At 38.4% G+C, this 15,304-nt stretch overlaps 1 protein-coding gene across 1 annotated transcript in view; it reads left to right on the top strand.

Annotated features, from left to right (window-relative positions):
• LOC591705 (multidrug resistance-associated protein 5) overlaps positions 1-15,304 on the top strand; it is a 49,182-nt gene that overhangs the window by 23,537 nt on the left and 10,341 nt on the right. Inside the window, exons 16-21 of the mRNA XM_030982542.1 lie at positions 3,170-3,360; positions 4,077-4,211; positions 8,389-8,473; positions 11,777-11,940; positions 13,740-13,869; positions 14,663-14,945. Of these exons, the coding sequence (XP_030838402.1) occupies positions 3,170-3,360; positions 4,077-4,211; positions 8,389-8,473; positions 11,777-11,940; positions 13,740-13,869; positions 14,663-14,945 (988 nt within the window). The remainder of the gene's footprint in view (positions 1-3,169; positions 3,361-4,076; positions 4,212-8,388; positions 8,474-11,776; positions 11,941-13,739; positions 13,870-14,662; positions 14,946-15,304) is intronic.

The following is a 15,304-nucleotide window of genomic DNA, read 5'->3' as shown; positions in this document are numbered from 1 at the left end:
CCTGAATATTATAAAATCGCATATGCTTCCGATATGTTCATTTGAACCAAATTCATGACCCCTTACAAAACTTTGTATTACCTTTAAGTGAAGGTTACGAGCTGGTGTTTATATTTGGAGGGTGTCATTAAGATATTCATCTATTTAGTCTCGTTACAGTATTGCTAATTCAACTACATTCAATGTATAATGTATTGGTGCATTTATTTAACTGTTCCTAGTTCGTTCTCATTACTCTCTTCAACTTAGAATATTGTAATAACCTTTGGAGTCTATGAACAATCTACAAGCTGTGCTCCATCTTGGGCTCCAGCAGGGGCTAGGGTACTGCGTTACCCCCACAAATACAAAAGAACAAAGAAAATGCAATAAATTATCAATAATTCATTGTATTTTGCCCCGATCCCTAAGTTAAAAAGATCCTCTATGTGGGCATGCCTTGAACCATAATGCATGGCCCTACAGAGGAATTGTTCCTGTTGGGGACTGGGGGCAAATGCAATGAATTATTGAAAATGTATTGCTGCGTACAGTCATGATTCAGTGGCTAAGCAATGGCCTCGTTACTGTGAGGCCCCGAACAAAACCGTGTCGATCAGCTATATTAGTGCCCTTCTGTGAGGCATTAATCCTCATTACTGTCAGTTATGACTTAAAGACGTAGGTCCCCTAGCTGATTAGCATAGTAGCACACACATGCTTTAGCAGTCACGCAAAAAAAAAACACACGCAAATTATTATTCAATAGATCTGAGAATGTATACTATTATATTGATCTGTTAGGAATAAACCATTGTCAAAATCATTCCATAAATTGGGGTAAATTTTTTTTTCCACTATTATGATCAACAGTGTATATAGCAAAACATTAGCAGGCGATATAATAACTCATACCGTCCTCTTTTGTGTGTGTTTAATACTACAGAGAGCGAAGTAGACGAATTTCGTCACCGTCGCCGAGGGCGAACAGTGGAAACAAAAGAAGACGGACTATATCATCGACAAGCATAACAATGACACCAGTTACACAACGCAAAAGTAAAATATCATCAACAGCAAGTATTTCGGGTTATAATGACGCAGCTATCGCAATTACACCAACTACACAACGCAGAGGAAGGAGATCATCAACAGCAAGTATTGGTAGTTATATTAATGACGCAACTATGGCAATGACACCAACTACACAACGCAGAAGAAAGAGATCATCAACATCAAGTATTTCGAGTTATTTGAATGACGCAGCTATCGCAATGACACCAACTACACAACGCAGAATAAAGAGATCATCAGCAACAAGTTTTGGGAGTCATGATGACGTAGATATCGATATTCAAGAAGATGATGGTTAGTTGTATTCTTTTATGATTCGGTAGTTTCTGTCATTTTCCACAGCATTTTTTTTCTTCAGCTGTTATAATAATAATAATAATATTTAATTTGTATATAGCGCTTAATACAAATGTCTCTAAGCGCTTTACAAATATACTATTACCCCGGTCATTGGATTCAGTGCTTGCCCGCACACACTGTGTGCACAATCTCCACTCCCAAGAGAGCATTCCAGCGTTTCTTGACGCTCACAATCTGTTGGACCAACAATGACGGCCGCATCCTACCGGGTACCCATTTGACACCTGGGGGGAGAGTAGCAAGTGCAGGTTAATATCTTGCCAAAGGATATTAGTGCCGTGTCGGGATTCGAACCCTCGACCTTCACATCTCCAGCCTTAAACCACTCGACCACGACACTCCCTGTTATCGTCATGTGTAAAAATGTGAGGAACTTTATTCCCGCCTGCCTGGATATTGCTAAAGAGTGTGGAGCGTCATACTTTCCCCATAAAAAGAACTTTATTTTGTTGTATGTTTGTGTGGGTTGGGTTGTGTGGCGCTTATATGCGTTTGTTAGTAATGTTCTGTGGTAGTGAGGTTCTGTGTTTAAGGAACTATATCCAATTTGCAGGCCAAAACAACGAAAAGGTCAAATCCCAACGGCATTTGAAGATAATACTAATTTAGAACTTTCCTCAAAACGAAAGGGCTTGAAAAGGTCTTTTGGGGGCCGTTAGTTGTCGAATCGGATATAGGGATTGCAGTTTGATTTTCAGACCCTTGTACCAAATGATCGTACGTTTTGTGCTGCGCAAAGATTCAATTAGTTTAATTGTGGTCATTACAAGAAGTGGGTGATTAATGTAGACAAATGCTTATGTACCTTTTATTGCTCATTGTATGTATGTAATTGCCAAATAAAGAAGGAAGTCAGTCAGTCACTCGATAGTGTCTGACAGTAAAGTCTAGAAAGTAGACAGGTTTCCTTGCATAATTGAATACTAGGACACTGCTAACGTTTAAATTGCACATATAGGACATACGAGACATATTCATAATTTCTGCAAAGTTCTACAGCATCTGATTTTGGTTGCAAATAGAACACATAATATGTTTAAGTTATTTAAAACAAAAGTCAATTGGAAACGCCCCTTTCTCCTTTCAGTTGGAAATTTAATACATTTCTCCAAGGCATTTCCATGATCATTTGACTGGATATGTAAAGGTCGCGGGTTCGAAACCCGGCACAACATCTAATATGTCCTTCAGTAAGGCCTTGTAGCAACATTGGTCATATCAAACCAAGACTTAGTGGTATATGAAAAGAATTGTGATTTGGGTTAGCAAGTGTATGCTTGTTAAGGGCGACTGGCTGGAATGCTCGCAGAGGAGAGGAGAATATGTACACAGATTCGTACTTGAATCAGGTCACTGGGATAATCATCTGTAATTTGTATTTAGCGCTTTATAAGAAGCAATTAGTAGTAGTAGGAGTATCATTGTCATGTGACCATGCTCTCCTAAAAATGACTCATTTCAAGTTTTCATATGTCTCACTGTATGTACCTTATAACCGGGCATGGTGGCTCAGTCGTTAGAGCGCCCGCCTCATGAACGGGAGGTCGTGGGTTCGAACCCCGGCCGAGTCATACCAAAGACTTATAACAATGGGACCTTCTGCCTTCTAGCTAGGCGCTCAGCATATTAGATTGGAGAAGGGTAGTAATAACATATTATGTTATGCAGGGCCCGCTGGAAGAACAGTTTCATAACTGAAGTGGCTACCCTGGGTAAATAAAAGTTATTATTATTATTATTATTATTATAAATACAGGTCAGCTAATGACATCAGAAATACGGTGTAGTGGACCACCGACCTGGGAGGACTACCGGGGTTACATACAAGCAATGGGAGGCTACATCGCTGCCTCCTCAATCATCTTCACCTACATCGTGGTGATTGGGATGCTAACATTTAACAACTGGTGGCTGGCTTACTGGATAGGAGAGAGTAGCAACCGACCGGTGAGTGCAGCACTCTGCTATCTATAGAACATTGGGCTCAGTGGTAGTTACTGGATAGAAGAGAGCAGCAACGGATCTGTGAGTGCAGACCTCTGCTATCTAAAATATTGGGCTCAGTGGTAGATCAGGGTCTCGTACCCTGAAGGTCCCAGGTTTGAACCCAATTTCATGGACTAGTGCCGTTTGGAAAGACATCAATCCTCTATACAAAATGTCGCTCGGAGTTAATAGAGCGCCAGTGCCCATCCTGCCCTCCCCCTCACCCCGTAGATACTCCACTGAGCATATACATAATTATGCTTTCCTATCAGTCAGGTTTTTAAATTGCAATATCTTTTTGTAGAATAAATATTTAAAGCTCATAATTTTTGTTGGTGATTGCTACAATAAACTCCAACCCAACTCTTCTTATATACTCTGCCGTCAATGTTTAGCACCAATCGAATTCAACCAAAATCCTGGTTCTTCGACTGAAGAAATAAAGCCTGGGTAAACTTCATGTGAGCAATCTGCGGATCATCCGATCCCAGACAAAAAGTCAATCTTGGTCCGACTGAAAAATACAAAATTACTACCCTTTCCCCGAACAGATGGAACAAAAAATGGCACCTGCAATCAATGAAACGGATTGTCTTACCCGGACTTTATAAGACCACTGTGACACTTGTATTGTTCATCCGTTATTCATATTTGTATTACATGATTTTAATACATAGTACAACGAGACATTGGATGAGGAAGCGCCATCGCTAGTAAACGACCCTAATCTCTGGTTTTACATGCTGGTGTATGGAGGTTCCCTACTTCTCATCTTCATTGTGGCTGCCATTAAGAGTGTCATCTATATGAAGGTATGATAGGCGTTTACGTGGTCCTATTAGTTAATTTTAAACGTCATGTAAAACTATTCACATGCCACATACACCGTAGCAAAGCTGATGATCGCACATTTACTGTAATTGTAACCAAGGAAAGGAACACTGTCAAATAACGATCATCAAATCAGCTTATCCACAGAAATTCTTGAAAAAGTATATCTTTTCGGAAATCGTTCAAACGCCTTTAAATTTATTTCAAACTCTGTACCTACGTTTAATCCGTTCCTTCCGAAATTATTCAGCCTGATAGCCACCTCACAAACGAGATTTAAAATCGGAGACTCGATCCGTTCGCTGCCGTACCGTGCGAGCGTTCAACGGGCGGCACAATGCGTGTGCGTTCAAGCGAGCTAAAACATGGCCAGTGGATTCGACGAGCTGGAACCTAGCACATGCGCAGATCATTTGGCAATCTGGCTTCGTCGCGTCGTTAGGACGTTGCACACCAATCCTCTGCCGTGCTCCAAGCCTCTATTAACGTTCTTTCAGCTAGCTCTTCTAGGATTTTGTTCTTCGTTATATTTTCTTCTTTATCACCTCCTTCTTATTTTGTACTTCTTCTTCTCTCTCCTCCGCATCTTTTCTTTTTTCTTCTCACTCTTATTCCCCCTCCTTCTCCTTCTCCTTCTCCTTCTTCTTCTTCTTCTTCTACTTCTTCTACTTCTTCTCTTGTATTCAGGATACTTAATTTCATGAAAAAATACACAATTCATAAAAAGTAAAACATTTGAAGGATTTGAAATTGACGGTAATAATACACGTCGGACATTATACTTGAGCGAAGAGATATAAACATGATAACATGAAACTAAAGAAGAATCCAAAACGAGGGGGAAGGGGGGGGTGAAAGGAGAGAGAACATATCATAATAATAAATACAGAACAGACTATACGATGCGCCCAACTTTCTCTCTCTCTCTCTCCCTCCCTCTCTCTCTCAGTTTCCCTCTGTCTGTCTCTCTGTCCTTCTCTCTCTCTCTCGCTCTTTAAAAACAGTTTTCTACTTCATCTCTCATACTGTTTTCTGTTCCGCGATTTTTGAAAGAATTATTATCGCATAGCCAGATGTTTCCCTATCTAAATTAATAAATGTCTGCAATTGGTTTGCTGCTAATGAATTAACAATCAACTTCAAGAAATGCAACTACATGATATTTTACAACTCTCCAAAAACTCCTGACTTGAGCTCTGTACAAATCAAATTAAATAATAATATTCTTCCCGGAGTGGATTCCACTAAGTATCTTGGTGTTTTCATAGATAACATGGAAAAATCATATAAATGCACTTGGAAGAAAAAAAGCTCAAAACACAGTTGTTATTTACCGCCTAGTTTGTTTTTACCGAAAACGATATTAAGTACTTTAATATATTGTTCTTCGATTCTCCCATCCCTATCCTATTGTAATATTTTATGGGCAAATACATATCGAACAAGTCTAAAAAGCTTTGTGCACTGCAAAATAAGATTGTACGTATCATATCAGCTTCTCACCAACGATCCAGAAGTGATCCTTTATTTAAATCTCTTAAGTTGCTTCGTATTGAAGATATAAATAAACTTCAGCAATGTATATTATTATATAAATGTCTAAACTAACAAGTACCTTCTCAGTTATGCGGCCAGTTCCAACGTGTTTCAGAAATCCATAAGGTTATATTTGATAATTTAATGAAATTAGCAGAAGTTTTGTTTTACTGACTAGTACATAATTGCATTCTTATACGTCAGATCATCTGAAGAAATCTATATTCCCAAACACCACACACAGAGTAAAAGAGGTTTGAATATAAGGGAGTAAATGCTTGTCGCATAAGTGACACCCCTCTGGGAGTACATTTACTCCCCAGTGTAGGGAGTAAATGTATCATTTTAAATTACAGTGCATAAGTATCAGCCCTATACCCGATTAGGGTGACGAGTGTGTGTGTATATTGTATACGGGGATATGAATGGATATGTATGTATATATACCTGTGTTGTATTCCTATGTCTAATTATGTAATTGTATATTTTTTGTTCTCTAGCTCAAGCTCTCTATCCTCCTCTCCTCCTTGCCTTTCTTCCTTTTTTCTATATTGTATATTATGTTTTTGTGTATTCGGGCGTACCCCTTACAAGCTTATCTTCTCGGGATTCGCGCCTTCTTCCTTGCAATAGATGTTTAATTATATTTATGTTCGTACGTACAAATTACATTGCTTGAACAGATGTCAAATATGTTGTCAAACTGATTTGGAAGAAAATAAATGTTCATTTGAATTGAATTGAATTATATTACAGATCGATCAATCGATCTTATTTACTGGGTGTAAGCCACAAAAATGTTTAGATAAAAGATGATTTTGACATTTAAATTGTATGTTCTTTCAAATTTGACTCTCAGTTTTTCATTATCTCACAACAAATATTTTTGTGTAGCGCCCTCTGCAACAGAACTCAACTTTCCGCTTAAAGCCCCACTGTACTACTTGTAGCTATTTGCTCCCTCTATATTAAAAAGAATGCATAAGCGGTGCATGTTAGTCCCCCCCCCCCCCGATCATCTTTGTATTATGTTAATTGAGAGCTGAGTTGATAAGATAACCACCTGTCAGTGACCACGCTAATCCCTCCAATCCCTCATGTCCAAACTAGTACAGAGGAGTTTTAAGACCTGAATATGAGGCTAAGTCACAAATTAAAGGTTGCAAAGTGTATTATTATCATCAACATTGTATTTTCGATGAAAAACTTGCAATAATGTACATGAAAAATTTAACGCCACACATAAAACATAAACAGTTTTCATCTTCCAAACAATACGTGAATTACACTTCACCTTCCTCCAAATTATAGCAGAAGACACAATCCATGCATTTATTCCGTTTCTAGGTATAAGGATAACATTGTCATATAGCTATTAGAATAGAATTTTCCTGCTGATTTGGCATATTAAGCCTTTTCAATACTTGAATCTTTAATTCGCGCTAGTATATACAAGTTTACATTCGTGTAGATAAGCGCAGTGCTACATTGATTCCTCGAACCCCGAAAACTTGAATAAAAACAAATGTAAAAATGTCTAATTACAATTCAATCATGTTTATATTTTACATTATTTTGTTCGGGTATTTACAGCGAATAAATTCATCATTATTCATCATTATAACTCGGTAACGCCAAACCGACAGTCCACACCATCACAAAGCGACTGACTCTTTGTCATTGGGTTTACCCCCCCCCCCCCCCCCCCCCACTCCGAGAACGAACGGACCCCATGCGTGTTACCAAAATATCCGGTAAAGGGGTACTTTTCGTGCGACAAAGTCCGGCCCGAGAATTGTAAAAAAAGGGGTGTATTAACTTTTCACCCGGAGATTTCTTTAAAAAGGGGGTTTTTTTTTTTTTTTTCTCTCTCTCTCATCTGTTTGGACTCTTGAGAAATTATTCCGAATTTAAGGGGGTACATTGAGCATTTTTCATGATTTAGGGGGGTCTCCAAGGCAGGAAAAGGCCGCGGAAAGCCCGCGAAATGGGGGTTCGGAAATATGATGTTGGCAGTCATCAGATAGGGGGTGCTTTCAAAAAGAGGGAACAAGCATATGCGTACCCTAAATAACAGTGTGTGGGGGGGGGGGGTGGGGGCGGGGGTTTAATATGCTCGTTTGATCGGTCAGTTTGTCGGTTTGGTCTCAATTTTGTTGGTGTGACTGGAAGGTGGCATTTAAATAATGATCGAGCGCCAACGTATCAATATCAAATAGTTGCAGAAACTGTTTTTGAAAACACATTGTTTTCTTGGACTTGAGTGTCTTTTGTCCATCGACAAAACACCTTCCTTAAACCTTTCTGAAATCTTTGATATTGAAAGGAATATATAAAGGGATTGACCAACATATTCCCGAAAGCAATCGACACAGACAACGTGAAGATCCAGCCGTTAAAGTCTATATTATAACCGAGACAATGTGCAAAAATTAACATTTGGTTCGGTACCCAACAAATAATAAAGACAACACTCACAGTCACCAATACTTTTAGTACATTTCTTCGGGCACGGCTTCGGTGGTCGACGCATCGAGTGTTACGGGTTTGCGAAACGGATTTGTCCGTTTCTCTGTTCTTTCTGGTCCTCTTGTTGAATGTTTCCTCCATCGTTGACTTCAGCTTGATGGATATGGAGGTGTACACGAATACCATGACTGCGAGCGGCAAGACAAACTGCAGGAACGCGCCGCCGACAGCGAAACCAGTTAGTGTCGCATCGTTCGGGAACTGGACCAGCAGGCACTGATCTTGTTCCACCTTCGTAAACCACATGAAATTTTGCTGATAGGCAAATCCAGACAACCAGGGTAGAGCGACAAGGCAGAAGAATCTTGCCGAGTTGGTCCGACTGTGGTAATGAAGGGGGAATACGATGGCGTAGTAACGCTCTAATGTCATTAAGGTTAGATTGAGCGAACTAGCAACGATCAGGGACCAGAACGGATACCCGGAGTACCAAAATGCACACACGAACCGGGCAAGTGTTGGGTTGTTGGTTGGTAGAGGTGGTAGAGGTGCAACGAAGCTGGCTAGGAGAAGGAGAGACGTCAATAGATCAATCAAAGATTGATTGCCGATCAAGACATTGGCGACATCGTGGAGATCACGAACGACCACGATGACGAGGAGAATGAGTCCATTGCCGAACACGCCCAATAAACCCATCACAATATAGATTGTATTTGTAATAGCAGTAATCGTTTGACTTTCATGTTCCAGCTGCCCTCCATTAGTCAAATTCGAAAAGTTGGTTTCCATTTAAGTCAAAAAGTATACCGCAATTAAGGAGGGAGGGTATTTTGAACTTTTGATGTGGTTCTCAGATATGAACCGTAAAATAAAATTATTTGTCTATCACATTTGAAGGTAGATGATCAACTAAGCAACGTTTCCCTAAATGATCCTCTTTACATGAGGTAAAGAAATAAACCAGTTGTATTTAAGAGAATACAATCTCCATCGCTTAGATATTATCTTTAATATAGAAATGGCCTCTTCCCCTCGGTTTCACTCCGTGGCATATATCTGAAAAGGGATGACTTCTCGCTTATATAGATAATTCAGAGAGCCTTAACAGAACCAACTGGAGAGGGGCTAGAGCAAAAGCACGTCTTTTTTCAAGGATTTCAAGGATTGCTATATTAAATGACATTATTATAATGAATTGTAAGATAATAAAAATTGACTACTAAACCATCCCGGTATCCTCGAGTATAACGGTTTAATTTCATAATTGACCTTTGAATGTATTTGCTAGTGAATTACTTTCAGACATTACATTTGATGGAGTCCTGCATGTGATTAAAATGAATATCTTTTTCCCATATCATGAAAATCGCTTTTGAATGTCGAGGAAGAAAAAAAAATCGATGTTGATAAAGAAAGATTCCCGAGAGATATCTGATCTGAATGCTGTATATCCGATACACAAAATTGATTTACTCTGCACGAGTATCTTTTCTATCAACGCACTCCGGATACATACATAATACATACCCCGTACATAATTATATTTGATGCTTTTGTATCCCTTTTCCCGCTCATCTCCAAAACCGATAAAACGAAGAGCTCGGCTCCAAAAGGTACTACATCCATAAATCCAAGTTCTGAGAAAAACACGATTTTTTAATCATCATAGTTTAAAAGCAATATCAGTTTTGAATGATACTTTGGCTGATTATACTATTGTATGATAGAAGTATAATACCGTTTTTTCATGAAGTTATGTTTTTTAAATTTGTGTACATGTAGTACCTTAATTTTAGAACCGAAATTGGATGTAGTTCCTTTTGTAACCGATATCTTTCATACTGTTTGCGAGTCACAATGCATGACTTGAATAGATATAGTGCTTTTTGGAACTGAACCATGTTTAAATGCCATTCTTAAAACTTTTTTATGGGCGGATTCGGATTTTTGGAAGTGTCATTATATGACACTACTGTACATTGATTTAAAACCAAAAAATTCAATTTGATTTAAAAAATGGATGTAGTACCTTTTGGAACCGAGATCTTCTAAATATCGCCACGCCTTTTTCCTCCTTAATGTTTTTCGCCCGTATATACCCTGCGCTTGCTCTCGCCTGCTGTTTTCTCTCTCAAACACGAGGTCTCTTCGACTTTTGATTATCGATCTGACCTATATTGAATGCCCGAAAAGGAGAGGCTATTTCTCTCAGCTACTGGCTATCTGATGAGTATTCCTACAATCGTTGTATTTGCCTAACTAGTTATCTGTGACTATTTATTTGTGATTGTTACTTTGTATGCATCAATATTATTTTGTATGATATAAAGACAAATATACCGGAAGAAAATCTCCAGGTTGATTTTTTGAAGTGCACTGGCTTGACTCATTTGTACAAAATGAATATCAGCTTTTCAAATTCAACTGACGGAAGAAAGATCAAAGATTGAAAGCCTACAGATCAGCGCTGTTATAAGAAAGATCAAAGATTGAAAGCCTACAGATCAGCGCTGTTATAAGAAAGATCAAAGATTGAAAGCCTACAGATCAGCGCTGTTATAAGAAAGATCAAAGATTGAAAGCCTACATATCAGCGCTGTTATAAGAAAGATCAAAGATTGAAAACCTACATATCAGCGCTGTTATAAGAAAGATCAAAGATTGAAAGCCTACAGCTCAGCGCTGTTATAAGAAAGATCAAAGATTGAAAGCCTACATATCAGTGCTGTTATAAGAAAGATCAAAGATTGAAAGCCTACAGATCAGCGCTGTTATAATTAAAACAGTCTACATCAGGGCTTTTTCAAATGCCAGACCCACGGTCTACAACTAGACCGCGGGGCACGTCAATCCGGATCGCCCGGGAAGTTCTTGATTTTTTTTATTTAAAAAAAGGGCTGGGTCAGAATCCATCCTCCTCCCTATCTTTTGAAACCAAATTCATATACTTTCGACCAAAGGGTACCATAGTTAATGGGAGTATCAAAAATCGCCGCGCTGCGCAAGGCCAAAAGTTTTTCTTTTCTTCTATGAATTATGTACGGTACACAATGCAGTATTGTTGCTTCGCGGCCATGTAAATATTTAGTTAGTTATTATTCAACAGCCATTTGAGACTAATAGATTTGAAAATGCATAATCTTTATGAGATACTCTATAAATATGCAAAGTCTAGGAATTGTCCGTAATGATAATGATTGAATAAGTATAAACTAGATTTTCCAATTGGCTCGCGGACGTTTTTGCTTTCATGGAAAACCCATCTGGACCGTTTGAGAACCCCTTCTCTACATAAAGATGGGATTATTGGGTGTCCCCGGCAATGGTCTCGTTTTCCTTGTCATCGTGGTCTTTCGTGATCTCCACGATATCGCAAATGTTTTAATCGACAATCAATCTTGATCTATTGACATCTCTCCTTCTATAGCCAGCTTCGTAGCACCTCTACCATTTCTACCAACCAACAACCCAACACTTGCCCGGTTCATCTGCGCATTTAGAACTCCAGGTATCCGTTCTGGTCCCTGATCGTTGCTAGTTCCGTCCCTCAATCTAACGTTAATGACGCAGAAGTATTATTGCGCCATCGTCTTCGCCCTTCATTACCACAGTCGGGCCAAGTCAGCAAGGTTCATCTGGCTTGTCGCTCTACCCTGGTTGTCTGGATTCGCCTATCATCAATATCTCGCATGGTTTATCAGGGTAGAGCAGAGAACCAGTGCCAGCTGTTTCTTTCCCCGAGCAGTGCATCGAGAACCGGTCTCACATTCAGAGGGACGATTCTGGAGTTCTTCTTCCTGGCTTGACATGGTCTACGTATTCACAGCCATCTCCATTAAACTGAAGAACATGATGACAGAAAGATTCCATAAAGATATTGGGAAGCCCAGCGGAACTCGAATATCTGCTGATTTCAACCTGGCAACACCAGTATCAACAACCGTAGCTGTGCCAGAAGGAATGTCATCAAGGTCTGCTTGATTTATCATTTGCTGGTTTCCAAACCTGGTAACGTATTGGTTTTGTAATCTCGATGTCGACATAGATCTCAGTGGCCTGATATACACGTTGTCTGTGTTTGTTGCTTTCGGGAATATGTGGGTCATTCTCTTCTTTTTATAAATTCCTCTCAATATCGAAGATTTCAGAAAGGATTGGGGACGATGTTCTGTCGATTGACTGGGGAAAAACAAGCCAAGAGATCTACAGCCATTTCCTGTACCATTTCAACAGCCGTGTGAAATGCACTCGTACAAATTACATAATTGAATCCTGATAGATTATCTAATAATAATATTCCGCTTTTATATAGCGCTTAAGTTAACACAATTTTAAGTTTTAGTTGATGCAACGTTACATTCATGTTGTTGCAACGTTACGTTTAATGTTGATGCAACATATTTGTAAAATGTTTTGTATTTGGTGTGATATAGTTTTCCTCTTGATAGTGTACTGAATGCTTGTTATTTCAAATCTTAACCTGCAGTGGTAAATTATATCAAATAACCAAGAGCAAGGATATAGGGGTGGGAAGAACTCACTCCTTTTTTGTATAACCTCTGCCGGTATGGACTGTGCAAGCTGACGTCATGTTTTTACAATTGGAGGGACTATTTAAAAATGCGAGGGCCTTTTTAAAATCTTTGTCGCACATTTTAGAAATCTGAGACCTTCTTTCCCCTTTATTGTGTCTATCGAAGAAAACAAAATATGCAAACTTGGGTACGACACTCTCTCCGATTCAAAATGGTGTTACGGTTCACACTTTGAAAACAAAAGTATTTTGTAGAAGAGTTCGATTATGAACATTACAAGCATGATGCTTTTATAATAGAAGCGTATGTGGAAAAGAATTACAAAAGAAGGCCACAAAATATGAAAGAAACACAGCTTTCCAAGTATCACTATCGTTAAGTCAAGAACAAATTTGGCAACACGACATTAAGTCAATATTTAAAATGGCGTCACACAAGTTATGCAATTGAGAATCATAAGTATGTCACCACAAAGGGAAAACCGGATTTATTCTGTATATTTGGTCGTGAATCACCTTCTAAAAGTTAACTTCTTAATGAATAAAATATGGCCGTGTTCAGCTGAACAGCAGTATTTGTTTTTCAAAGATTTTGCCCAGCGAATTGAATGGATGATTAACCAAAATGTTTGATTAAATTGTTTTCATTGCAATTGAATGCATTCACAAATTATGAAAACAATTCTTGAAAAATTTTGCAAAGACGATTTGTATTTTTTAATGGACATTGGTCAGTAACTTGCAACCTAAAAAACTTTGAATGAAATGCCTAAATAAAGAACTCATCTTCTATATCACGCAAATATGATTCAGTAATTTTAACCTACTATTATAAAATATTGGTCCTGAGTATACTTTTCCTTCCTGAAGACACTGTATAATGATGTGGAATTGATAATATCATTTATGTTTCATGTTTTAATTGTTGTCTAATCATTAGCCTCTATCCTTCTCACTTTTGTCATAGCTTACACTGAAAGCATCGTCCACCTTACACAATAATCTATTCCGAGCAGTTATACGTAGTCCAGTGAGCTTCTTTGATACCACACCTATTGGACGAGTGCTCAACAGATTCTCTAAAGATATAGATGAGCGTAAGTAAACTTTCAATATCTAAGGCATGTGAATGTAAAGTTTGTAAAGTTAACTTTTTTAAAACTGGAGTTTAGGTTATGGAACAATAATACACATTTAAAATTATGAATCGCTTATCATCCAGTAGGTCTGCTTTTGATCTGATCAGCAAAAAAAAAGCATAAGCAATGAAACAATAAAAAAATGCTGGAAATCTTATTAAAATAACGACGTAGTTTAGTGTAAATCACGAGATTAGAACAGCGAGCTCGATAACTATTGGTGTTGTTTTTTGTTTACTTCACAGCGTTTACATCCGTTTTTAAATCAAATTATAATATGAAATGTTTTTGTTTAATCTCTTGGAAGATATATTGCATCATTACCAGAGTTCATGATTACCATTCGCGAGAGCCCCCATGACAACATAGCTCTGCCCTTTGTGTAGGCATATACATATACGACATTAGGGGGCGGGGGGGGGGGGGGCGAGAGGGCAATTCTTTGCTTGGGCTTTTCTAATACGGAATTGATTGTGATGAGCAGGCCTCGTAACTAGTTATTACATTTTTCAAGCACATTTAAATGTATTCATCACACTCATTTTTATTGAATAGATTATCTCAACATAAATCCGATAAACAAAGAGACGTCGAAACTCAACCTAATGTGATTTCAATAACCTTTTTCATCACCTGTTGACATGTGCGGTTATTACAATGACGTATCATGCAATCCGAACATGTTTTGGGTTGATTTCTCGAAAGATTTAGCGACCGCATTCAAAGAATTATTTTCATTTTTCATTCCTAGTGGATGTGATGCTGCCAATCAACATGGAAATGAGTCTTAATTATGTCCTGACGATCGTTGCATCGTTGATCACCATCTGCATAGTATTCCCGTATTCCCTATGCGCCGTCATCCCAGTCATCGTCGTCTTCTTCTTCATCATGTTCTTCTATCGTAAGGGCGTCAACGACCTTAAGCAGTTGGAAAACATGAGCCGATCTCCATGGTTTTCTCACATTGGTTCGACTGCAATGGGACTGGCCACCATCCATGCCTATGACAAGACCGATGATGTTATCACAAAGTGAGTCCATTCAATCATTCCTTCATTCATTTCAGTTTGTGATAAAATAGAGTAAAATCAAGTCATACGGCAAAACAATGAAAATACAAAGTAAGTAATATTATTGGCAGGTACTGTATAAAGGAGTCGAGAACACCACAACAATCATTGACATTAGTCCATTCCAGCTTATTTATGGAAAATTGATTGAATATCTGTATATATTCATCGATTTTCTTCCAATTTCCGATATGTTGTAGTTAAGACAATTCTCTACAAGCTCAGTGGTCACCATTTCACATTTTGATGAAGTCATCGTAGTGAAAATCTCGATTAAAGGCCTCGTGTCAGAAATTTCATAATTTGCGTGTTGTGCCTAT

Source organism: Strongylocentrotus purpuratus, unplaced genomic scaffold (genome assembly GCF_000002235.5).
Source record: "Strongylocentrotus purpuratus isolate Spur 01 unplaced genomic scaffold, Spur_5.0 spur5_scaffold_12, whole genome shotgun sequence".
In the NCBI taxonomy this organism is placed as follows: domain Eukaryota; kingdom Metazoa; phylum Echinodermata; class Echinoidea; order Camarodonta; family Strongylocentrotidae; genus Strongylocentrotus; species Strongylocentrotus purpuratus.
Note: the sequence above shows the minus strand (reverse complement) of the source record. Positions and strands in the feature narration are given on the sequence as shown.